The 25,540-nt window shown below is 37.6% G+C and overlaps 2 protein-coding genes across 15 annotated transcripts; both read left to right on the top strand.

The window, feature by feature from the left end:
* The first annotated feature begins 2,044 nt into the window (after positions 1-2,044).
* LOC103936987 (acetyl-coenzyme A synthetase, chloroplastic/glyoxysomal) lies at positions 2,045-9,517 on the top strand. 3 transcript variants are annotated; one of them, XR_007255834.1, is made up of 19 exons: positions 2,045-2,986; positions 3,093-3,236; positions 3,317-3,472; positions 3,570-3,692; positions 3,775-3,943; positions 4,089-4,171; positions 4,370-4,471; positions 4,548-4,636; positions 4,752-4,842; positions 5,599-5,712; positions 6,194-6,270; positions 6,353-6,431; positions 6,641-6,709; positions 6,815-6,990; positions 7,169-7,225; positions 7,402-7,492; positions 8,253-8,429; positions 8,733-8,831; positions 9,011-9,059. XR_007255834.1 is itself a non-coding variant. In XM_048577685.1 (19 exons), exons 1-18 carry the CDS (start codon positions 2,396-2,398, stop codon positions 9,194-9,196), a joined length of 2,496 nt encoding a protein of 831 aa, XP_048433642.1. In that variant the 5' UTR covers positions 2,048-2,395; the 3' UTR covers positions 9,197-9,207; positions 9,419-9,517. The 3 variants fall into 3 exon arrangements, 2 of the variants coding, with proteins under 2 accessions (XP_048433642.1, XP_009345154.1); XM_048577685.1 differs by lacking the exon at positions 8,253-8,429 and adding an exon at positions 9,419-9,517 and having other exon boundaries at positions 2,048-2,986; positions 9,011-9,207; XM_009346879.3 differs by lacking the exon at positions 8,253-8,429 and having other exon boundaries at positions 2,049-2,986; positions 9,011-9,517.
* Positions 9,518-10,557: 1,040 nt separating this feature from the next.
* LOC103936986 (transportin MOS14) lies at positions 10,558-25,398 on the top strand. 12 transcript variants are annotated; one of them, XM_048577682.1, is made up of 25 exons: positions 10,560-11,006; positions 11,643-11,741; positions 11,971-12,195; positions 12,316-12,435; positions 12,679-12,762; positions 12,851-12,910; positions 13,763-13,891; positions 14,060-14,121; positions 14,631-14,687; positions 15,159-15,282; positions 16,092-16,226; positions 16,580-16,660; positions 18,799-18,912; positions 19,034-19,113; positions 19,276-19,411; positions 19,727-19,876; positions 20,038-20,123; positions 21,383-21,570; positions 21,649-21,741; positions 22,392-22,579; positions 22,697-22,808; positions 23,613-23,640; positions 23,789-24,050; positions 24,268-24,384; positions 24,956-25,398. In XM_048577682.1, exons 1-25 carry the CDS (start codon positions 10,791-10,793, stop codon positions 25,181-25,183), a joined length of 3,174 nt encoding a protein of 1,057 aa, XP_048433639.1. In that variant the 5' UTR covers positions 10,560-10,790; the 3' UTR covers positions 25,184-25,398. The 12 variants fall into 12 exon arrangements, 5 of the variants coding, with proteins under 5 accessions (XP_048433639.1, XP_048433641.1, XP_048433640.1 ...); XM_048577683.1 differs by having other exon boundaries at positions 10,562-11,006; positions 24,959-25,398; XM_018644936.2 differs by lacking the exon at positions 23,613-23,640 and having other exon boundaries at positions 10,565-11,006; positions 23,890-24,050.
* Positions 25,399-25,540: the final 142 nt, after the last annotated feature.

The raw sequence follows: 25,540 nt of genomic DNA, 5'->3' as shown, positions 1-25,540 counted from the left end.
GTCCGACTAGCGTTTAGCGTCTTCTAGAACATTGGGTAAATGGAGAACGCCGCATTAATAGAGTTAACTGGAAATTTTTTTCCTTTAGAGAACTGCACTGTTTTGCGAAAGGCAGGACAAGGGTTGCACAATTACCCAAAACCTTAAAAACCAACGGCCATCAGCCCAAAAAGTGAGGGGCGGTTGCTGGGCTTCACCAACCCCGTTGGGCAGCCCATCCAATTTAACTGTAAAAACATTACATTTTGAAAAAATAAAAATTGCATATCATATTTCCTACAATTCAAATTTAAAGAAAAAAAAAGCCACTCTGTACTATAGTCTGGTGGTATTCCTCTTCATTTGAAAGTGAAAGATTTTAAGTTCGAATCTTGTGGATGGCGAATTTGATACCAAATTAGGCTACCCATTGTGTGGCTTAGCCGAACTCCTATTTTTCTTAGTGTAAAAATATCGATGTACTAAAAAAAAAAATTTGAGGAAAAAAAAAATCCTATCTACTATTAATCATTACATACTTTTAAGGAGAAATTATTAATTTTCGTTGTTAAAATTTATTAATTAATACTGAAATTTAACATTTTATCCTTCAATCAAATTCAAATTAATGAGGCTTTAATATAAGATTTTGGTCAACTAGGCACCAGATCCAAAGTTCTCTTCTTTTATTCTGGTCTAAGCTAGCCAAAGCTTACTAAAATGTTTAGCGTATGATATTTTTTGTTTATTATTTTATGTGTTGAATAATACATTGGGGTGTGGCTTCAATGCAATATGACACTCAGTGTTATATGGTTGTTTTAATCGTATATATAATCTTTGCAATTAATTTTTTATTTTCAATCTCAACTATTCAAGTTTTGTTTCACTCAATGCTAAGTACTATTAAAGAATCATAAATGCATTGATAATATCATAATGATAGAAAATGTCAAACATATTGCCAGAAAAAAAAAAAAAAAAAAGCATCAGTCCATTTACAATAATTCTATGGTGGTTTGTGAGAAATTGAGACTCCACCGTAAAATTAAATTGGTAATATGGAGAGTAACTCAACGTATTTATAGGGGCATGTTATCTATACACCCAATTTTACTTCCTGCACACCCTCTTAATTTGTATCCTCAGATCAACTGAATCAAAGAAGATCAAATTACATAAATTAATCAAGAGTGTGTGAAGTAAAAATGAATGTAATGTCCCTCCTCCCATCAATATGAGATTCATTCTCAACACGTCCCCTCACGTGTAAGAAATTTTTAAACCTAATACGTGAAACAACCTGCTATGATAGCATGAAGAAAGTTGAAATTCTACCGTAAAACCAATTGGCAATATGGAAAATGCCTAATGTACTTATAAGCCCATTCAAGGTCTTCCTTTCCACTAATATGAGATTCATTCTTAACGGTTCAGACTCTTGTAATTGTTAAAGAAAATCTCATTCTTCTTCTGAGTTGGTGATGTAAGGATGCGAACAACTTATATGAAACATGTTCGACGATATGGCCGGCTTTGAGAATTTGAGGACCCTAGATGAACCTTCAAAGTGAGGCCCTAAAATTCTCTAACCCATAACTCTTTGTACATTGATATGTAAAAAGAAGAACTTCGCTAAATATACAAAAATATAATTATAATTTAATATCAAAATATTACTTAGATGTTACACGTATAGCGTTTTTTAAAAACAAATGTACTAATTAAGTATAGATAATCAAGATAGAGTCAGAATCCACTAAAACAACTCATGTGTTAGAAAACTTGCGCACGTAGTGATTGACAATGGAACGGAAAAGCTCTTGCAAAGGGACCTGAATTGTCTGCTCTTCCTATCCCATACTTTTTCCATCTCCTCCTATATTTTGTGGTCAAGGTTAATATTTTGTGGTCAAGGTTAAGCCACGTTAACATTTTATATTAATTTTTTTATAGAAATAATAAGATAAAAACAATGAAAATATGAAAAATTAACGTAGTTTAATCGTAACCACAGAAATAAGAAGGGATGGGAAGGGATGGGAAGGGTATGGAGGGGGGGAGACAATCCTGACAAAATATTAAGCGGAGAGTGGAGAGAGAAAAGGGTATTCTGTTCTCTGCATCACTGCGCCCGCCGCCCAATGCCAATTCCAGTTCCAGTTCCAACTCCAATGCCAATTCCAATTCCAATTCCAATTCCATTTGGCAGTTGGTAATTCCAATACCAATTCCATGCCTGCCAGCTTTGACACGTTTGTTTATGATCCATGAATTAATATTATTTTAATTATTTATATAAAGGGAGAAAAGTCAGAATACAATGGATTCATACCTAGTAAACGAATGAATCCAGGGGCAATACCAAGAGAGGAAGGAAACTAGGTCTAGGCTAGATTATTAGTAGAAAGACAGGATGGTCCCCCTACAGCATCATCAGTTATATTACAATAATAATATTAATATTAATAACACTGTGAGTACCTGTAGCTGGGGAGGAGGAAGAGGAGGGGTAGGATTTGGATTGGGTTATAGCAATCTTCATTGTGTTATCCTTTCTCCGGGTCAGGGTTCTGCATATCATCAGATTCTTCATCACACCCCTCCGTTAGCCAAACATTCCGTTTCCGCTCTCCACGAAAGAAGAAAGTCAATTCCAGATTCCAATTCCAATTCGTTGTGTCGCCTTCTTATACCAGGAGGAAGAACAAGGAGGTGCTGTTTGTGGGCGTCGCCCAAATTTAAATCCTGCGGTTGGGACATGGAATCATCATCGCCTGATCATGCTGCTAATAACAACAAGAAGCCTCGTAATAATCCAAATTTGATTACAACAAGCGATCACCTGCGCCATGTGGAGTCGATGGCCACAATGCCTTCCGGCGCCGGAAACATTTCCCACCTGAACGCTATCATTCTCGGAGAATCACTCGCCTCTGAAGAGAACGATCTCGTCTTTCCCAGCGACCACTTCTCCTGTCAGGCTCACGTCTCCTCTCCCCAACAGGTACGGTAGTTTCTTCTCTCAGCTCTCTGCGCTTTGCACTTCCGCTTCCATGTTCCAACAACATACTCTAATTTCTTGTTACCCCCCTCCTCCTCCTCCTCCTCAGTATCTGGAGATGTATAAACGGTCCATCGAGGACCCCGCGGGATTTTGGTCCGACATCGCTTCCACCTTCTTTTGGAAACAGAAATGGGGCAAACCAGTCTACTCGGAGAATCTCGATATCAGGAAAGGCGATATCCGAATTGAGGTCTTTCTTTTGATTCTTTGATTTTATTTGCTTGCCTTGCATTTTTTTGAGTTCAGAAAATTCTAATTTGGGCCGAGCAGTGGTTCAAGGGCGGTCTCACCAACATCTGCTACAACTGCCTTGACACAAATGTTGAAGCTGGACTTGGCGACAAAATTGCCTTCTACTGGGAAGGCAATGATCTTGGTGTTGATGCCACTTTAACTTACACCCAGCTTCTCCACAACGTTTGCCAGGTCGGTCCGTCTATCAATCTGCCTGGGACTCCGAGTTGCTTCATAAAACTAATCAATAAATATTTCACCTTTTCTTACCTGTACCATTCATTCGCAGCTTGCAAACTATTTGAAAGATGTTGGAGTTAAAAAGGGTGATGCTGTTGTGGTTTACCTGCCCATGTTAATGGAACTTCCAATCACAATGCTTGCCTGTGCTCGAATTGGTGCCGTTCACTCGGTGTTGCACCATCTTTCTCTTTGCTTTCCAGCATCCCAATGCTTTCTTTTTTCATAATTAATTGACTTTTCCACTCTTTCAGGTTGTCTTTGCCGGATTTTCTGCAGAATCTCTTGCTCAAAGGATTGTAGATTGCAAACCGAAAGTCGTAATCACTTGCAATGCTGTTAAAAGAGGTTCTAAGGTTATCCACCTCAAAGATATAGTTGATGCTGCCCTTATAAAATCATCCGAAAGTGGGATTACTGTAGGTATGGAAATTAGCAAATTGATATGTGATTTATATAAACTGCTTCTTTTTAGTAACCTATATGTCCGTGTGGGCGTGGTGAGGCAATGCACACTTTTTATGTAAAAGTTCTTTGTATCATGACATCTGATGCCCTGTTTGACCAGATGTATGCTTAACTTACGAAAATCAATCGGCTATGAAGAGGGAAAGTACTAAATGGCTGGAAGGAAGGGATGTATGCTGGCAGGTTAGCACTTGTACTAGCACCTCTTTATATAGACTTCCATGAAAGAAAGGATTCTTTTATTTGTAACATGTATAGAGGATTCTTTCATTTGTAACATGCAGTATGCTCTTCCTATGTTATTGTTTCATCATATGCTTATAATTGGCCTGAATGTTTGTCTTATGGACGGTTGTGACTGATGACTCATGATTTCTCCAGGATGTCATACCTAAATATCCAACTACTTGTGCAGTGGAGTGGGTTGATGCAGAAGATCCACTTTTTCTGCTCTATACCAGTGGGAGCACTGGTAAACCGAAGGTAATTTATGTTCCATGCTTCAATTAATTGTTTTCTTCTTTTCCTGTTGGATTCTTCTAATAATAAGCTCTTATAGGGAGTTCTCCACACAACTGGAGGATATATGGTGTACACTGCAACAACTTTTAAATATGCATTTGATTACAAGTCATCTGACATCTACTGGTATCCTTCAAAACCCTAAGCTTATCATTAATGTTATTTTGATTTTTTTATGTGAAAGAAGCTTGCTTTGTTCTGATGTTTTTTCGTGACTGAACATGGCTGTATCTTTATTTAGGTGTACAGCTGACTGTGGTTGGATCACTGGGCACAGCTATGTCACTTATGGACCCCTGCTAAATGGAGCGACTGCTGTTTTATATGAAGGGGTAACTAATAGATAGATTATGTATACATATTATCGTTTACATGTATGAGAGGAACCTAGTATGAATGTCCAAAGAAAAAAACATTCATCTGCGTATGTATGGATCAGCCGACATCCCTACTCTGGCACTTGGAAGTTTTTGGGAAAGAAGAAAAAGAGTATACCAAGAAGAAGCTGGACCGCTAGTCTAAAGATTATTTTTTTCTTTTAACTTTTTTTTTTTTTTTTGTCAGTGTAGTACTATCCCCTTAAGCGGAAGGACTCTAGTTGGACATATGGTATTGTTTAAAGGGTGGATAGGTTCTTATGGTAACAAGGGTAAGCCCTCGGCTGTAGACTAACCATTGGACTGAGAATAACTTAATAAAAGGTGTCTTTATTTTCTCAAGAAAGCAAAATAACTGACATTAGTTGACTAGTTATGAATATGACATTTAATTAAAATTTGTACATGTTTACTTCTGGTGAGAAGAATTTCGTATCACTGTCTATGATCTATATAAAATTTTAATTTTTTTGTACATTATACTATAAATGAAACGAACTCTTCTAGTGCTAAATACATAATTACATTTAGGACAATGACTAGCTGTATCTGAATATGTGCATAATGCCAGACGATCTCATGTGTAAAGAGCGCTGCAGTTAGATTGATTATGGTGTAATTTTTGGTGCATATGCTTGCTCTAATTTTTGCTAATTGGATGTCCTATGTTGACATTTCATATAGCAGTTACAATCCATGTATATGTTGCAGGCTCCAAATTATCCTGACCCTGGACGCTGTTGGGATGTTGTTGATAAATACAAAGTGACCATATTTTATACTGCCCCCACATTGGTGCGGTCCCTCATGCGTGATAGTGATGAGGTAAGATATTTTAGCCATTCGTTCATCATATATGGATGTGATTATTTTAATGTATTTGTTATTGATCCGGATGATTATGATTTTATAAGTTGGTGATGGCTGTTCCCAGCTATGTATGTAGTCCAAAAAAATTCATTTCTCTATTTTCTTTTTTCCTCATCCTCTTGTCATTTGTCCCTGTTTAAATTTTGTTCTTTTGTTCTGTCAAAGATGCTCCTGTTACACATATCTGGTTTTCATGGGTGTCCCGCCTTTTGATGTATCTTATTAAGTTACTGATCAAGAAATCAGTCCTCTTTATAATCTCCATCATTTACTATCTGCATTGCAAGACTTTCCATTCTACATAGTGTTCTGTTTCTGCATCCATGGTGGTATTGTTGTCTGGATGAGGCTAAGATTCAAGTACCCCTTACATAATGCCTTAAATATTTATGGATGTGTGTGTTCATTGAATTTTATTTATTTATGTATTATGCAGTATGTTACACGATACTCGCGAAAATCCTTACGGGTCCTTGGAAGTGTAGGCGAGCCTATTAATCCAAGTGCATGGAGGTTGTCATCTCTTTTGTTGTCTGATTCAAAAGCTTCACTTCACACCCAAAAAGAGTTATTAACCCAATGCTGTTTGGTACAGGTGGTTTTTCAATGTGGTTGGAGATTCAAAATGTCCTATTTCTGACACTTGGTGGCAAACTGAAACTGGTGGCTTCATGGTATTGTAGTACTGTTCTTATATAGTTTTTAACCCGTGCGCCATTGACTGGTGTTAAGCAGAAATGTTATTGGCACAGGAAAATTCCTCAAGATTTTACTTTCGTTAAACACTCCCCTCACCACACTTATGTGCCAATATGCATGTGCATTCACCTTTCCATCAGTGAGATGTTTTAACTTGAAATGCTTGACCTTCTTTACCTGACAGATAACGCCATTACCGGGTGCCTGGCCACAGAAGCCTGGTTCTGCTACTTTCCCTTTCTTTGGGGTTCAGGTATTTTATTCTAATCTAGTTTATGGATCTCATTAAGTGTCCTCTTTTTGTACTTTTGAATCTGTAAGATCTATATCTTGGTAATTATTTTGCTTGTAACTGCAGGCTGTCATAGTTGATGAAAAGGGTGTTGAGATTGAAGGGGAATGCAGTGGTTATCTGTGTGTAAAAAGCTCATGGCCTGGAGCCTTCCGAACTCTGTACAGTGATCATGAAAGATACGAAACCACTTACTTTAAACCTTTCCCTGGGTATTATTTTAGTGGTGATGGATGCAGCAGGTAAATAATAACATCAAATTGCAGTTACATCAGCGTGAATGCTAACAAGTGTTATGCACGGAGGTTTTTGCTTCCAGGACAAGATTTGATTCCTTTTTTTAGTTTAGAGTTTATAATTTATTCATCAGCACTTATTCTAATGTATTATAAAACTAAGCGTTACACATCAATGTCTCAGGGACAAGGATGGATATCACTGGCTTACTGGAAGGGTTGATGATGTTATCAACGTTAGGTATTTTGGGATTCCATAAACTATGTGCATATAATTTTTCAATCTTAATTTTTGTATGAGTAAGCTAAATGTAGTGATAGGATAATTAACGTGTGGATTTCTTAGGATGTAATGTGGACAACTCTGTGATTGTTGTTTAGTCCCTTTGTTCAATGATAAAATCATAATATGTGCAGTGGACATCGTATCGGTACAGCAGAAGTGGAATCTGCTCTGGTCTCACATCCCCAGTGTGCTGAAGCTGCTGTGGTTGGCGTTGAGCATGAGGTATGTGAATGTGACACACATTTACTGAGTTTATAGATTAGTATTGCCACTTTACACCCTGAAACTCGACTTTTGCTCTACTTTGGTGGTATTCCATCTATTCTGTCAAATAAGTGTTAAAGTTTGCTGACGTGTAAGGGCAATACAGTAATTTTGTCCTAGTTGGCACTGTTGGACCACAAAGCTGTCAAAACAGCTGATTAAAAGTTACCATGTAGTTTCATTTTCCACGTCCTTATCACCACCGTCTCTCACCTCGACTGATCCTTCCCTCTTTCTGGTTCTCTCACTTTAAGTCACCGTTTTATAGTTTGGCGATGAAATTCCAGCTGGGAATTGGGTTGGGTTGTCTGGAGGTTGGGTAGGAGAGTGGTTGTACAAGATTAGCAAGAAAATTTTCCATAAAAGCATGACTGAAGGAGAGCAGCAACGTATGATGAAGAACGGCACAACCAGAACATTATGTTATTGAACTCAAATTGGGTTGGGCTTCAATCCCATACAAATACAACACAATCAATTAGGAGTTGAACTGCACAATTGAATTGATTGAATTTATCATGATTACTTTGGATTTGAGCTACGATAAATGAGGAAATTAATTAAATAATTAGAAATTAAACGAGGATTTGGAATGGTTAAAGGCTTGGGTAATTTGCAGCTGCCCTGAGCTTGGAGATCAGCGTGTATCTTTGCTGCTATGGCCCTCCCTCCTCCTCTTCTCTCTCCCCTCCGTTTATTTTCTCTTCCTCTATGACAGATTCCTTCGCTGCTATGGTTTCTCAAGTGCGTTGCAGGGCGGGACTTTACACCTTGGTGTGGCTGCCACATAAGCAATTTATTGGGTCCCACCATGCCACATCAACAAAGTTAACACCTATTTGACAGAATAGACTGAATACTGCTAAAGTGGAGCAAAAAAAAGTCGAGTTTCAAGGTGACAAGTGGAGATATTTTTTGATGGGGGAAGGGAGATTGAGTTTGAGTTCCATGGGGTATAACAAAAAATAAGCCAATAAAATATCATATCCCATTTGAGAAGAATAAACTGAGCCCGTTAGAGAAGAATAAACTCCTGTCTTTCTATAATCTGCATTGAAAATCTGATAATTTGTCTCCATATACCTTTGCATTGTTTTATCAATTGTGCATGACATATTTAAGAGAGAGCGGGAGAGCGGGAGGGAGGGGCAGATGCTTCTGGCTAGTATGTCTGAACAAAATTACTTTCTTTCTATAGGTTAAAGGACAAGGTATATACGCCTTTGTTACTCTTGTGGAAGGTGTACCTTACAGTGAGGAACTCCGGAAAAGCCTTATACTGGCTGTGAGAAAGCAGGTATATATCTAGTCCTGTTCTGTTCAGGTATATATGCTTTGTTTTTCTATTGCATCTTGTAATTGCAGTGCAAGTGCAACGGCACTCTAGTCCTGTGCTGTTCACAATCCAGGAGTCATATTTCAGATCTGATGGTTTCCGGTTACAATTATTAAATTTGGAATGTAAACATTTTTCAGATAGGACCATTTGCAGCACCGGACAAAATCCACTGGGCCCCTGGCCTTCCAAAAACAAGGAGTGGGAAGATCATGAGGAGGATTCTGAGGAAGATTGCTTCGAGACAGTTAGATGAGCTTGGAGACACCAGCACCCTTGCGGAACCAAATGTGGTCGATCAACTAATTGCTCTCGCAGACGTCTAGCAAGTGCGGAGGTTATATTATTGGCCGCTGCATTTCCCAAAAGTTATCAATTGCACAAGATTAAACCTTAAAATACTTCAAGACTTTTGTTGCATGTGTCATTTTGCTTCCTTTTTATCCAAATGATTCAGATTCACCGCAACTACTTACACAACTGAACACATTATGGATCTATTTTGTAACCTATTCGGTTTGGTTTTGAGCTTTCATCTTTTGTCCCAGATACATATGACAGTATATGGAGGAAAGGAGGGATAAAGGTGCCGCTGGATGGAGAATGTTATATTGAATGGCAATGACTGACAGGAACTATTTGAATAATTGATTACACATGTGACGCTTGGCAATTTTCTAAGATGGTGGCGACAGTCACCACCTAGTTAAGGTGGTGAGCAAATTCGGATTCTATTGTGTGTAAAGTGTAGTATAATTTTTAGCGTGAATTCTAAATAATGGCCAAGTGGACAAAAACAAAGAAAAATCATTACTCACCTTATAAGAGATTTTCGCATACCACTAATTTACTATATCTTAATCGTCTGTTAGATACATACTGCACTTTTCAAATGTGTTGCAATAATTTATTTGACGGTGACACCATTGCATGAGAGAGTCTCTCCTCACATTGTTTGTTTCATTAGCTTTACCTAAATGGTCTATTTGTTTAAACTCCTAACATCCAAAGGTCAAACTGCTGTGAGAACTTATATTTCATTCCCGAATGGGTCACTTTCCATGAACGATGCTTTTGTCGAGATGAAGAAGGCCCGAGGGAAGAGAAAAGGGGGAGAAGAGAGGGTGGAGTTTGTCGCAAAAAGGGGGGGATGGGGGGTGGAGTGGGGCATTAATCCATTTTATTTCGGTTAAATACGTAGTCAACAAAGAATTCTATTAAGTACCACGTGTCGATTTGTTATTGGAGAATTCAACCCAATTCGATCATGTGGCAAATTTAGTGGGCCAAAAGTATGCTAGGTCATTAATCAACAGTGTATTTGATGGAAATGTTAATGAAAGTATAAAAGTGTCACAAAAATTGAAGTTTATGTATGAAACTGAGACGGAAAAAAATTGATTTATGAAAATTTGATAATCACGATATTTGTGGATAGCAAAGTAAAGAATTACTCATAATATTATTATAATTTAACTCACCCCTTTCACTCTATATCACTCTACTAAATTTTGAATAATATATATATATATATATCATATCATATCATACTCATTCGTGGAGGGTTGAGTACACTGATTTGGTATTTATTGCCCCGAAAAAAAGAAAAGAAAAAACTGATTTGGTATTTTGGATTTGGTGTATGGGCCGGGGCCGGGGCCCAATTCTGTTGCCTGTCACGGAAGCAGAGAAGCCACAGCGCAAAGTGAGGGCAAATGGGTTGTTAGCAGCCGTCAGATGGAAGCGGAATGGTTGGAAGAAATCTGAAGCGGGGTAAATGACCGAATGAGTTACAGGCGTCGTTCGCTGGTGATGCGATTTCGATGATTCAGTGCCATACGTTCGTATCTTAGAGTTGTTATTATTATTATTATTGGAGGATTAGTGAGTAATTAGGTTAGGATTAAAAGAGGAGGGAAAATGGAATTGCAAATGAAGGTGGCGCAGGCGGTTCACGTACTAAATCACGATACAGAGTCGTGCAACCGCGTGGCGGCAAATCAATGGCTGGTTCAATTTCAGCAGACCGACGCCGCTTGGGAGGTCGCCACCTCAATCCTCACCACCGATTTTCACCACTCCGTCGTCTCCGATTACGAGGTCGAGTTCTTCGCTGCCCAGATTCTCAAACGGAAGGTAGCTATCATACAAATACAATCATGATTCTTATTTACTTGTTTTGCTTGACAACAGTTTATCATTTCATTTGCTTACTGATTGACTGGTGATTGGTGCATTGGGCTGTTGTAAATACTGGACCGACTAATCAACTTTTTGTGTGTTTAGTTCATGGTCAAATCAACTGTTAAACGTTAAATTTGTTTATTTTCATCTTGTATATTTTTCTGTAGAGGCAATCAGGAAATAGCATATTTCTGGAATTAATGGAAATACATTGTTATGTGATCTGAGGCACAACGTGTGAAACTTGTAATGGAAAATGATGACTGCCTCCTTACTTGGAAAATCGTTTCAATGATGATCAATTAGAATGTAACATTGTACTGCTTGCTAACGTTGGCATATCAGTTGTATTGTATGGATATACAAAGTGTTCCTAGTGAAGTTTCTATGAGAAGAACACTGTTTGCTAGTTAGATGTCAGTATGTGTAGGCTCTGTCTACCCGCTGAAGCCACTCTTTCTTTACCAGGGCTTTTGATAGCTGCGTGAAACCTAGATGTTTGTGTGTAAATCATATATTTGTTTGGTTTCTTGCATGCCTAGTTTTCTAAAGATATAATATATTGCTTATTGTCATTTTACATTCCAGATCCAAAACGAGGGCTGTTACCTGCAATCTAGAGCCAAAGATGCTTTGCTAAATGCCCTTCTTGTTGCTGCTAAAAGATTTAGTTCTGGCCCTCATCAGGTTCTTTTACTACCCATCTCTAGAAAACCTTCTGAATTTTTAGTTGGTTGCTATATGAAGGCTATAACGTTTGACCATTTTGATAAAGTTATGTCTTTTACTGCTTTATCACCTTAAATTGTTGCTTGGGCAGGCTATGTTTTTCATGGCTGGAACAAAAGATATTATCTTATATTGCCCCTTTATCTTATTACTACATTTAATGAAGGTCCTTGTTTGTTTGTATCAGCTTTTGACACAAATTTGCCTTGCACTGTCTGCACTTATACTGCGAGCTGTTGAGCATGGAAAACCTGTTGAGCAACTATTTTATAGTCTTCAGAATCTACAGACTCAGGTTGATGGAAATGTTGCTGTTCTGGAGATGCTTACTGTTTTACCTGAGGAAGTTTTAGACAACCAAAATGCTGACTCTAAAATAAGTTCAGCTGACAGAAGCCAGTATGGCCAAGAGGTTTATGAAATTTCTTTCCATTTCAATGCTCCTATATTTCTCCATTCACACGCATCTTCTCCTCTTTTATTCGCTCTCTTCGTATTTATCTTTCTGTTGTATCACTTCTCTCCCATGCAGCTTCTTTCACATACACCTATGGTTCTTGAGTTCCTACTGCAGCAATCTGAGAAAGGGTTTGATAGTGGTGTACAACTACATGAACGGAACAGAAAGATTTTGCGTTGCTTATTAAGTTGGGTATGATAATCATTCAATTGTTCTAATGTCCAATGCAATAAAAAAGTATATGCATGTTTTGCTGCCATCAAATAACCAAATGTTGATGTCCAAATTGTGTTTCTGGTTCAAGCTCTGAATACAGTTGTGGTACTCTCACCTTATACCGTGACGTAAATTTCTTTGCAGAAGTTTGCACTTTTATTTATTAAAAGGTAGGTATTTCTGGTTTTCTTTTTACAGTAGAATTGTTATTATGTTCAGGTTCGAGCTGGATGTTTTTCGGAGATTCCCCATGGGTTACTACCAGCACATCCGCTTCTCAACTTTGTTTTTAATTCTTTGCAGGTAATTTGTATAACTCTATTTACCCAAATTTAATATTTAAAATATGTTTAAGTTGCATAATTGATCTTTTTCTGCATTGTTGGCATAGATGTCATCTTCATTTGATTTGGCAATTGAAGTTCTTGTTGAGCTCGTGAGTCGACATGAGGTATGCTATTACTTTAATTAATCATTCTTGCAAATATTATGTTTGCTTAATATCTGGACGATGTGATGCCATCAATTGTTTGATCCTATTTGCATGTGTTTCTGTTCATATGCCCTGTGTTGTACTTTTATGCGCAAACGGAAGCGAATTCTAATAAAGTACCAAATATCAACGGCGTAGGTGAAAGCGAAAAGCAAACAATCTCAAAATAAGTACACAAGAGATTGAACGTGGTTCAGCGTAAAGCCTACGTCCACTGCAAAGCATGGTGATGGATTTCACTAAACAAACAGAGATTACAAAAGAGTATTTAAACTCTCACAACCTAGATCCCACAAATAACAAACCCTAAACCAGACGAGTGGAGAACCCATAACAAACGGAGTAGTCCCTCCCAAATTGTTCTCTCACAAATTGACTCTCACCAAATTTCCAAACGAATGACTCATGAATTTGCCACACGCTCATGTCTCCAAACGGTGACCTCCACCCAAAACCCAATTAGAGAAAACTCTCTACTCTAATGGTGAGGCACACAAATAAACTAACCCTAAGGTCCTATTTATAGTGCATAGGACTTAGGTTACAATGAGAATCTTAATCCTAATTGGAAGTAAATACAAATACAAATCCTAATCAAATAGGTAATTAGCAAAATCTCTCCACCAATCAAGGAATCCAACCAAGAAGTCAAATCCAAACCCAAATAGGACACCAAACAAAATAGGTAACACAAACCTAATTTCTGCATCATCCTAATTTTGAGCGCAAAACCCAACAATTTGCACTCTCTGCATTTATACTGCAAGCTGTTGAATAAATAATCCTATTAACAGATTCTTTCTTCTGTAGGGGCTGCCCCATGTTTTGTTATGCAGGGTGCATTTTCTTAAAGAAGTATTACTTCTACCAGCTCTTAGTAATGGTGATGAGAAAGTAGTAGGTGGTCTTGCTTGCTTATTGTCAGAGATTGGCCAGGCTGTAAGTATTGATATAGCTCTTTGTTAATTTCCCTCCTGTAACTGCTGTGGGTGGACATCCTGTTCACTCTCTGTTCTGTTCTCAATAAAATTGTTTCTTTTCAAAAATAAGAAAATCATACTCCAAGTTATCTTTCTCATTAACTTTTAAATTTGTTTTGTATTCCAGGCACCATCTCTTATTGTGGAAGCAAGTGCTGAGGCAGTTGCACTGGCTGATGCACTTTTGAGGTTATTTACTTAATTAACTTTTTTTCATGTTTCATTAGGCAAGGCAATATATCAGTAAAACACAAGAATTAGTTGAAAGATATTGTTTTTGTTCTATTTTCTTTCTTGTTGTAAGGTCACCCATCTTTTATAGCGCTAAGGATGATAAAAAGGTCCAGACGTGCTTGCAACAATGTGATTGAGCCCGGGTGTTATTGGTTGTTAGTAACTAAGTTAGTAGAAACTTAGAGTGGTTAAATGTTCAAACATGACACCTTCCGCACTAAAATTGAATACCATCTTTTGTTAATGAGTCAACACTGAATAGCAGTGCGTTAGGATCAGGCCAGGAAAGGCCAAATTCTTATTTTTGATTCAAATGATCACCATAGATATGGGGAATTATCTCATGCATGCTAAAGAAAATTCATTACAGTTCGGTTGCCCGTAAGTCTTCTTTGATATTGCCTGGTGTCTGATTCTTTTTCATGTGTCAAATTTTGTATCTTACCCTTTAAAAATGCTGGCAGCTGCGTGACGTTTCCAAGTGAAGACTGGGAGATAGCAGACTCAACCTTGCAATTTTGGTACTTAAATTTATTTATCAATTTGAAGGTGAATTGTTGTTTGTCTGTATTTAACTTAGTCTGAAGGAATGGTTGCAATTATGAACGATCTGTTTCCAATTCTGGGATCAAAGAAAACCTAAAGATGATTGAAGAATTCTGGAGGACCATGTTTACTGGTCCTTTGTGATTCTATGAATTTCTCCTTATTTAGGTTAGACTCCATTCACAACCTGTTCTAGGTAAGTATTGTATCCACCAACAAAAAACGTTAATGTTTATCTTTTATTAGAGATAAGAGATAGATCGTTTTTAACTTGTGAGACGAGACTAGGTGGTATAATGCACGGACAGTGGAAAATGAGTTGCTAAATTTTACTTGCTATGATCTTCCTGTTATGGTGAGAAATGTTAGCATCTGCTGATTTTCAGGCTTTTGGCATTCTCTATTAAATTTCAATGATAATCATTGCGACATTTTCATATTCTTAGGTCTGGTTTTGCAAGCTATATTCTTGGCCTTGATGAGGATGGTGCAAAACAGAGGAAGCAAGTGGAAGAAATGTTTTTCCCTGTATTTTCAGCATTACTTGATGCGCTGTTGTTGCGTGCTCAGGTCTCTATTTTGCTTGTCTGCCTTTTTATATACGGATTGTGGCATGATGCCTTTCTAAGCTGAGTAAATCATGTTGCTTTTTATCAGTATGTTGTGTGAAGGTTAAATTTTTAGACTGCACAATATTACCACCCTCTGTGTCTGATCCAGTACTAGCTTCAAGCACTTAAGAACGCACTACTGATGCTAAAGCCTTTTGTTCAAATCCACATCAAGCATGTCCATGTTTTGTTCGAGAGGAGGGAATAGGCAATGCCAACATTTGGCGCTTATGTTTTATTGGTCATTCCAAGCTGATGGAGGCTATTGATCTTCTATACTGTGCTTGCAGTTACTAACTGGTCGTCCCTAAAGATGATTAAGAGTTTTAGAATGACCATTATCAGACGTAATAAGTAGGGGATAGGTTGCTATGGGCTTGCTACTTCTCATTGGCTATTATCATGTCTAAACCCCTAAAGGTAGATTTAGTTATTTTATTTTTAGTGAGGTATTAGTTAGAGCCTAGAGGGAAGGTGTATGCTTTTTAGGTTTTAACTGTTAAAGCCTAGTTGGAACAGAGCTAGTAAGGTTACCATGAAGAAAGAGATTATACAAACTAGACAATGATCTTCATTGCTCACACATATGTACATATGATATATTTATATGCTGCAGATGCTGTTATTGATGACATGATGAAATAGGAGTTGGCTACTCTGTATTTTGATCTCTCTGGTCTATACTTTCATTTTCATTGTTTCTGGTAATTAGAATACTTTTATAACGATAGATATATAAAAAGTGAATCTTTGTCGTTGACTTGACAGGTAGATGGTTCTATGTTTGATGATGAACAAGGAACACCTGAGCTGCCTGATGGTCTTCTCCACTTTAGGATGAACCTTGTTGAGCTTTTAGTGGATATATGTCATCTTTTAAGATCTGCTACATTTATTCAGAAGGTGGTTGATTTGTATTTTGAATAAGCTTGTTTTATTATGGACTTGACTTGTGTTGCTGCGTAAATCATTGCATTTAATAGTTCTTCAGTAACTTGCACATTGGGTTGAAAATAATATTTCAGAGCACTGTTTCACCAGTCAATGTTTATTCTGATAGGTGTTAGATGCTACCTTTATTCTAGTTAATTGTTGGTATTGTCTGCGGTATGAGTACGTGTTCAACATGTTGCTAGAGCTTGCCAGCATGTTCAATCTCATAAGAAATATTTGCATGTTTTTTCTTCATTTATTTGGATAGTTCTTTACTGTTGAGTTAGTATTTCTCATTTTTTATTTTATTTTTCCCATTGTAGCTTTTCTTTGGTGGTTGGGCATCTGCAAATACACCAATACCCTGGAAGGAGGTGGAAACCAAGTTATTTGCTCTTAATGTGGCAAGTACAACATATGCTCCTACACTCAATTATTTGTTATCTAATTACCTTATGTTGTTGTCCTTAATGTTTTTGAATATCTAAGAGGAGGACTATGTTAATTTTCTTCTGTTATGTATATATATGTGCGTCTGCACGTGCAGAATCTTTCACTTCAACAAGAACTCACAAGTTTTAGAACTTTGGGACCTCCTTTCCCAGCTACTGGATTAGTTGAATTGGGAATTGGAAATACTAAAAACACTTAAGAACCCCAAATTGTATATCCCCCTTACAAGTTTTAAGGATTGAGACCAGAAGTTGCAGGGGGGAGGTCGGAAAGTAGGCAGCGATGAGTCAGGAGAGGTAGCTAGCTGAAGAGGATGAGAGGAGTGAAGAGACACGTGTAAGTGAGCGGATTGGGGAGGATAGCTTTCAGAGTTAATAGTAGTGATGAACATGAACTGCTGGTGCTGGGAGTTTGGTGGTTGGAGAGGTTGAAAATTGAGGAAATACATTATCGGGACCTCCACAATGCAGAATTTGCATGGTTCAATATGAGGGAGAGTGTCATTAAGCGAAGATTGGAAAGATTTCTATTCACTTTACATGGTCCAAGAAAGCAAAAAGGATTATGGGGGAGCTGATTTCAAGAGCTTCTGTTGAGATTTGGATCTGGGAGGTGTTTTGAGTTGTGACTGACGTAGAAGAGGAAGAATTAAACTCAGACAAAAAAGAAAATGGAGTTGAGCCAATCCGAGAGACTAAATTGAAGAAGAGATAGCACTCTCTGAAATTGATGGGTCGGCACCAGTTGTTTGTTTTCAAGTCAAGCCCTGTATCCCAATCCATAGGAATTGGATGGATGACTCACTCTCTCTTGAATGAGATGTCAAACAGGTTGTTGGAGCTCCTCTCTTTTGGATGACTGATCAATTTGAGGAGAAGGTTAATGAATTTGAAGCTCTGTTTCCCAATTCTGTTACTCTTGTTCACCCAAGGATGGTGGATAGAGTGGAGATGCTCCATGGAAAGAGGTGGAAAGCTGTGGGTATTTGGAGTCAGTAGCTGAGGAAGATGATTTTTGCTCAAAAGAGGATGATGCTTGTTTTTGAATTGTTAGATTGACTGAGAGGAACTTTGAATAGTTATTTAAAGAAAACGAGATGCAAGACAATGAAAATAGGTATGAAGCAACAACAGCATTCCAATGTGAAGGAAAACAGAAAATGAGGTCTTCCAAAATTCTGGAGACACTGATGCCGAAAAATGAATCCATTTCCACAAACAATTCACTTCATCACTTCATCACTCCTCAATATCTGTCTATTGTTATCTATCCAAACAACCTTAATTGTAGCCATGTCTATTATTCCTTCCTCCAAAATAGTTTCTTTGCGCAGAGTAGTGCTACATATGTAGCTAGAATCACCCAGCTCAAATTAGCCTCCCCTAAGTAACCTTAACTACAGAGTCAATGCTAATGGACAATATAAATTTTTGGTGATACATATGTAGCTAAAATCACCCAGCTCAATTTAGCCTCCCCTAAGTAACCTTAACCACAGAGTCAATGCTAATGGACAATATACATTTTTGGTGACCCACGCGCTCAGAATATTACTTACACATCTGACACTAATGTGCAAAAAAGATGCTACGGGTTGGAGGAAGCCCAATGAGATTGTGAGATTTGGATGTATTGAGGATTCTCTATTGAGAACCCTTCGATATGATTGAGAGTCTGGGAGACTACAAAGAATAATTTCAAGAGGCTCCTCTTTTGTAATTCTCTTCTTCTTTTGACAGATGATTGTTGTCATCACACGTGAATTTAACCCAGTTTAGGCTGAATCCCATTAATCCTTGGCTGTTGTTTGTTGATTTTGTCATTTTTGTCTAACTTGAATTTATTTTGGTGTGATATGGGGCTAAGGATTCACTCTGTTGTAACTGAAAGAAAGGAGTCCACAAGTTGTTAAAATTGCAGGCATATATTTAAAAGAAAGATCTTGTGTGTGCTTGTATATAATTGGTTCTCCTGATTGTGCTCTTTCCGACTGCTCTTAGGACTTTCAGCAGCCATTCAGAAAGTTATTGTATTTGAGGTTATTCTGCTTTGTAAATGTATTTTTAAATATCAAGGTTCCATATTCCAGGTTGCCGAGGTAGTCCTACAGGAGGTCCAAAACTTTGATTTTTCGGTCATCATGCAGTTGGTCACAGTGTTGGCCACTAGGCCTTTAGATGAGCTGAAGGGCATCATGTGCATTGTATGTCAAAGATTCCCCCTTCCCCTCATTTGCAGGGAAAATTTGGTTTCAGCAGTTTAGTTCACAGAAGATTGCTAGCGTATATTGATTTGTATACCTGATGGATTTTTTCTTTATTTAGGTGTATAGATCTCTTGCAGATGTTGTTGGTTCCTATTCCAAGTGGATATCTGCTTTTCAAACAAATGCTAGACCCTTACTGTAAGCACTTTCTTCTTCCAATGGATGCACTTACAGTCAGTGCTTTTCATCTTCTTTACTGTCTTTTGGTAAACCATTGTGTAAAAGAATATAACATGTGCCTAATTTGTTAAAATATATTAGCACTCACAATTTTCTTTTCTCTGCTGATTGGTACTATAGATTATTCCTAGCAGCTGGAATATCAGAACCCCTGTCCTCGAGTTCATGTGCTTCTGCTTTGCGCAAAGTTTGTGAAGATGCTTCTGCAGTGATGTATGAACCTTTGAATTTGGAGATTCTGATGTGGATAGGAGAGGTGAAGTATTATCTGACTATAATCCATCTAACATGGATGTGTGCTTGACATTTGATCTGTGTGCTTGCTTCTTGATTAACGTGAATTCGTGGCTTATGCATTTTAGCATGTCAATCTCTGTTACTATTGAGAGCATATCTAATGAAGGATTCTTTCACCCAATGATACCGCTGAGACTTTCTTGTTTCTTATTTTTAAAATAATAATTTAGCCCTTATTCTTGCAAATTTTGCTAACTAATGTATAGTTGTTTTTATTATTTACATGCATTCTCTCACAGTCTTTGCCTTATAAATAGTGTTCTTGTCTTTGAAGGGTTTGGAGAAGAGATATTTACCTTTGGAAGATGAGGAAGAAGTTATCAGTGCTGTTAGTCTGATCCTTGGTTCTATTACTAATAAAGAATTAAAGAGCAGCTTGTTGGCTAGATTGCTTTCATCTAGCTTTGAAGCCATTGGGAAACTTGTAAGTTTGTCTTTTGTTTCTTATGTTAATTTGTTACATTGAAATCATATGGTTGCCAGAGGCCTTGTACCATGGTTCATTGCAGGATGTTTTTGGTACTACTACTGATCAATAAACATCTGTGGATTCTGACATGCAATAGTGTCTCAATGCTCTTTTAGGTAGATGCAGATAATAGCCACCGTCTTAGACTGAATCCTGCTACGTATACACAAATTTTGAACTCTGGTGCGAGAGGGCTTTACAGGTTTGCTCGAAGATTACTTGTTTAGAGCCTGTGAAATGTTGCTTCTGTTATGAAGGGAATATTGTGGTTATTCGTAGTCATTAAAAATTTAAATAGATTTTGGGTCACGGGCTTGTAGAATTGTAGAATTCACATGATACTTGAAATTTGGAAAATGTTTTGCATATGCTTGATAGGTATTGGGGATTGATTCTTTTTTATTTATTTATTTTTTTTGGCGGGGCTTACTCACACTCTTTATGTTTGGGGTGATTTTCAAAATGGGCCGTGAAGTTTCAATTTTCCCATTTGGCACCATAAATTGTATTAATTTATATCTTTGGTCGGATCGACTGTTTGGTCCATTAAATTGATGACATGGTGAGCTTGAGACCTTGTATGGGCTAACATACATGTAAGTAATGTTTGAACCACATTGACAAAAAAAAAAAAAAAAACTCATCAATTTAATGGAGGATTAGATGTTTAAAGAAACAGAAGGTGTAAATTTATACAAGTTCAAAACTTAATGGTGGAATGTGAGAAAAGTAGAACCTCATGACCCATTTTGAAAATCACCTAAAGCCATCTCCAAACATGAAGGAGTAATGAAAGCCCTAGGCACAATTTTAGCCCTCAAAAATGTAATTTTTCAAGGAATAGTAGCGGGCTAATTTTTCCCATTTCCAACCAAGGAGGGGCTAAAGATTAGACCCTCTATATTTTGGTTACTTTTTAGTATGCCCAAGTACCTCTTTACCATGCCATCAAGTGGTGAGCTCCCTGAGAAAGAAATGCCTATGTGCCCGGGCTGGCACTTTTTAGCCCTTATGGGGGCTGATTTGAGCCCCTAGACTACGCCCATTTGCGAAATGCCCTTTGGTTGGAGAATGTTTTGTTCAATTTTGGTGCTAATATTGGCCAAATGCTCTTGGTCATTTTTTTTTCATGCTGGTTGCTTGATATATTTTTCTTTAGAGGTTACATGGACATCTTTTCCAAATCTATGTAACACATTATTTTCACTTCTAGCTCTGTGTGATATCTGTTTGGCAACTGTACCTAGTCAATGTCATTGAATTTAATTGGTGTGTGCTTGAGCTCATTAGTCATTTCCACAGTCATAAAGTTGTGGAATAAGAATAGATTTTATAGGTTTCATGTCAAAAGCTGGTGGTTTTTTGCTTCTTGGATTTTATGGTGCTCTAGGAATCTGTATTTTCCCAGAACTATGTATTATGCTGTTATACATAAATTTTTGAAACTAATTTTAATTTCAGGGTGGGAACTGTATTCAGTCATCTAGCAACATCTGTCCAGAGTGGGCATTCTGCAGATGATTGTATGCTGGCACTGTTGCAAGTTTTTTGGCCTATTCTTGAAAAACTTTTCAGCTCTGAGCACATGGAGAATGGTAATTTATCTGCAGCAGCTTGCCGTGCTCTTACACAAGCAATTCAGTCATCAGGTATATCTCACATTGGAACATCTGTGCAAGTGTATATATTTGTTTGTGGACACAATAACTGAATTTTTTATTGCGCAGGTCAACATTTCTTAAGATTACTGCCCAAAGTACTAGATTGCTTATCAACAAATTATGTCACATTCCAAAGTCATGAATGCTACATAAGAACTGGTAGGATCCTTGATATCATTATGTGGGAAACTTCTTGTGTTTCACTGTTATCCTACTTAGTTTTTAGATGAACCATTTTCTGCAAGAATCAGATCATAGGGCGATTTAACGTGAGGTGGCTTACATTTTTGAGATAGTGATTGAGGAGGGAGTGAGACAGGATGATTAAATGATTTTTCTACTAGAATATGATAGCGAGACGATCTACTGCAATTATTTTGTAAACTTTTATGTATGATGCTGGCTTAAATGTCCCATTTACTTGCTTGAAAGTTCTAAGATGTTACAGCTAACTCCCAAAGGTTAACATCATGTGGCGGATCACATTTTCATTATACAACACTAGGAAAGTGAATATAATTACTATTTAAGGAACCATTTTACAACGTAGGGGGTACAAACTTTGGTTAAGGCTTTTACCTTTCAGACATTATTTTGTTTGTCCTAGCCTTAATTTGGTTTCATCAAGACAGTAAAAGGCCCACATAGTTCCAACTTTTAGGATTTTTATTGTGTTATCTATGGTTGGGAGTTAGTGGGAACAGGAGGTTCAACTTTTAGGATTTATTTGAACTTTTTCAGTATGTTCTTTTGGGTTTCTTGTAGTTACTTATTTCCTCTTTCTTCATATTGGAACAATACCATTTCAGCATCTGTTGTCATTGAAGAATTTGGCCATAAAGAGGAGTATGGGCCCTTGTTTGTCACCACTTTGGAGAGATTTACATACGCGGCATCGGTAATGGCTCTTAATTCTTCATACATATGTGACCAAGAGCCTGATCTAGTGGAGGCGTACACAAATTTTGCATCCACATATGTGCGCGGAACTCGTAAGGTTTTGTACACTTATCACTATAGAATTTCTTCCACCGTTTTTATAATTGAAATGATTAAATCAGGGCTTAATTATCTGATAAACTTAAATGATGATTCTAGTTTGGTGACATCTCAGGAAGTAGTGGCTGCATCTGGTACCCTTCTTGAAATTTCCTTTCAAAAGGCAGCTATATGCTGCACAGCCATGCATCGTGGTGCAGCACTTGCGTCCATGTCATACTTATCTTGTAAGCTGATATTGCCTTTTCTTTCTACTTACCAGAAAGAGAGATAATTTCTTGATTTTGCTGTAGTTTTTTCTATTGATTTTTTATTAGGACCAATATGCGGTTAAGGTTGATACAGAAGTTTTATTTGCAAGTAATAATCACTAATAGGTTCATATTTTGTGAAAAACTGGTTATATATGACCTTTTTCTCATTTTTGGTTTTGTACTAAGCTAACCCAGTCTTTCTTATCACTATGCTTGGTAAGAACTATGAAAGAAACAAGGAAGGTAGAAGAGGCCTTGTAGAAGTAGGGAGGATAAGGGCAGGGATGGAGAGATTTCTCATTTCTTGATGAAGGAGAGCATAAATCATGTTCTTACCATACCCTTAAATGAATGACATAAGATTCCATCTGCCAACCTCTCCAATTTGGGGGATTGGGTTTCTGAGGGCCCTAGAGGTGGTCTCTTCATTTTTCATCTTTCAACACTCCGACCAGTTGTTTTTTCCTCTTTTAGTTTTTCTCCTCTACCTAATATGGTGTTGAGTCTCATGCTACCTATGAGTACGACGCATACCAACTCTAACTCCATTAACAGCAGAGCCAAGGCCAACAAGAAAAATTTACGAGTTGTTGCTTCATTTGTCTTTCTACTACATTCATACTGCTAGGGCAACTTCATTATTAGCATTGGAAACCTTAGCCTTCTACATGCTTACCGTCGAAGCTCTTTTTGTTTTTATTTTTCAATAAATGTTTATATAATTTTCTTTTAATTTTATATGTTTCCAATGCTTACTCTTTTGTCACTTTACTCCAGCATCGTCGTGTTTTTGGTTGCATCTGAAGTAAGTTTTTATTTCTCATATCATTGAAGTCAGTTCCATTTCCACGTATTAAAAGCCAAAAGAGCCTTCCTCTCTACAACAAGAACAATAGTTGTGGGTACCTGACAGTATTCTCACTGAAGTCGTTTCTCTTTATGGTCCTTCACAGGAAGTGCTGTTGCTTGATCTTTTATTCCTTGAGCTGGATTTATCCTGTGTATAAGTGCTACCTGATTGAGGCTTATTATCTATCTTGTATGGACCTGCTAGGTTTCTTGGAGGTGGGCCTGGCCTCTTTGTTAGATTCTTCTATGACTTGTATCTCTGAAGGATCATTCAGTGCAATGGCCATTCAAGTCATATCCCATAGTGGCGAAGGACTTGTATCAAACCTAATTTATGCTTTACTTGGTGTTTCTGCAATGTCACGGGTAAATTTACAATATCCTCATATTTCAGTTTTTTCCTTTGCAAGTAAAAGACACATGTAAATAAAAATAAAGTGGAGGCATATATTATTTATATGATCTTTACTCTGTTCAAACAGTAAAACTGACTGAGAAACCACCTAGGATGAGCTGCACTTTGTGCTAAAACATATTGATTAGCTTTGCAGCTAAGGAATTATTTGCTACTGGTTCCTCACAGGTTCACAAATGTGCAACAATCTTGCAACAGTTGGCAGCAATATGCAGTTTAAGCGAGAGATCAACCTTGAAGGCTATTCTTTGTTGGGAATCTTTACGTGGATGGTTACACACAGCGGTCTCTCTCTCTATCTCTCTCTCTCTCTCTCTCTCTCTCTCTCGCTCTCTCTCTCTCTCTCTCAAACACACACACAGGTGTGTATGTGTATGTTAGTTTGGATGCAACTAGATCCAAGAGCTAAATGAACGGTATAGAACTACTCTAAAGGCTAATGTTCCTTAAACCTGACCATATGTGTGTACATACCATAGATTGTCTCTGTAGGATGTCATTTCTCTCAAAGGACGGACACATGAGAAAATCACACCATGCTCAATTTTATTCATCTTGGATCCCAATATTTTTTTATAGAATTGATTATTTTGGATATGGATCTCCCTTGATAGCTTAGATTTTAAAATCTAAGTGATTAACCAACCCCATAATAAAACCTAAAATCTAAGCTCTAAATCACACTATGCTCTACACTGTTGAATACGCTCAAAATTATGTTATGCGTCTGTCAAATGTTTCTGTATCTTTCTATATCAACTTGTGAATGTATCTTTACCAATGAGAAACATAGGGCACCAGATGTTAGAGCTTGCATATTTCTTCAGATTCCGCTGTTTAAATATTTCAGTTACAGCAGGTGCAGGCTCTTCCTGCTGAATACCTAAAGCAAGGGGAAGTTGAAACCTTAGTGCCAGTTTGGTCTAAGGCCCTTGCTGGTGCAGCTTCAGATTATATAGAGAGCAGGAGCTGTGATGGAGGACACAATAGTTACGGTCACATGCAAGGAAAAGGGGGGAGGGTTCTAAAGCGTTTAGTTCGTGAGTTTGCTGATAGCCACCGCAATGTTCCAAATTTGACTTGATTACTGCCGAATTTTACTTTTGCCATTTGCATCTGATTTAGCTGGCGGCTTTAAGAGCTATTGGGGCCTTGTGAATCGGAGTTGGTACCGCATTTTGCAGTTGTAAAGCGATTGCTGTTTTTTTTTTTTTGCTTTTGTCCAGGCTTGCCAAATATGGGCCTGTTATTTGAGCTATGTTCCCAATACACATATTCTTCAATCTAATTTTCTGTATAGTCTCTTGCCCAATTTTGACAGGAAGAATGCAAGTCAGGATGTGTATGCCAAATTTTTTGCAGGGAAGGTTACTCGATTCAGGAGCAGCTCGTGGGTACGAGCTTTGTAAGAAAATAAGGTGATCATGCGTTAAGCCGAATG

This window comes from the organism of the source record quoted next, unplaced genomic scaffold (genome assembly GCF_019419815.1).
Source record: "Pyrus x bretschneideri cultivar Hongxiangsu unplaced genomic scaffold, Pyrus_bretschneideri_v1 Contig12, whole genome shotgun sequence".
NCBI lineage: Eukaryota > Viridiplantae > Streptophyta > Magnoliopsida > Rosales > Rosaceae > Pyrus > Pyrus x bretschneideri.
This window is presented reverse-complemented; position numbering and strand designations above follow the sequence as displayed.

Excerpts from the sequence above, each read along its gene's own strand:
- LOC103936987 (XM_048577685.1), top strand. The coding sequence starts at position 2,396 with ATGGTCCCCCTACAGCATCATCAGTTATATTACAATAATAATATTAAT. Across the intron at positions 6,991-7,168 it reads AGTGGTGATGGATGCAGCAG|GGACAAGGATGGATATCACT; the intron begins GTAAATAATAAC and ends TCAATGTCTCAG. Across the intron at positions 8,832-9,010 it reads TACTGGCTGTGAGAAAGCAG|ATAGGACCATTTGCAGCACC; the intron begins GTATATATCTAG and ends AACATTTTTCAG.
- LOC103936986 (XM_048577682.1), top strand. The coding sequence starts at position 10,791 with ATGGAATTGCAAATGAAGGTGGCGCAGGCGGTTCACGTACTAAATCAC. Across the intron at positions 14,122-14,630 it reads CTGGCTGATGCACTTTTGAG|CTGCGTGACGTTTCCAAGTG; the intron begins GTTATTTACTTA and ends AAATGCTGGCAG. Across the intron at positions 23,641-23,788 it reads TGTTTTTGGTTGCATCTGAA|GAAGTGCTGTTGCTTGATCT; the intron begins GTAAGTTTTTAT and ends GGTCCTTCACAG.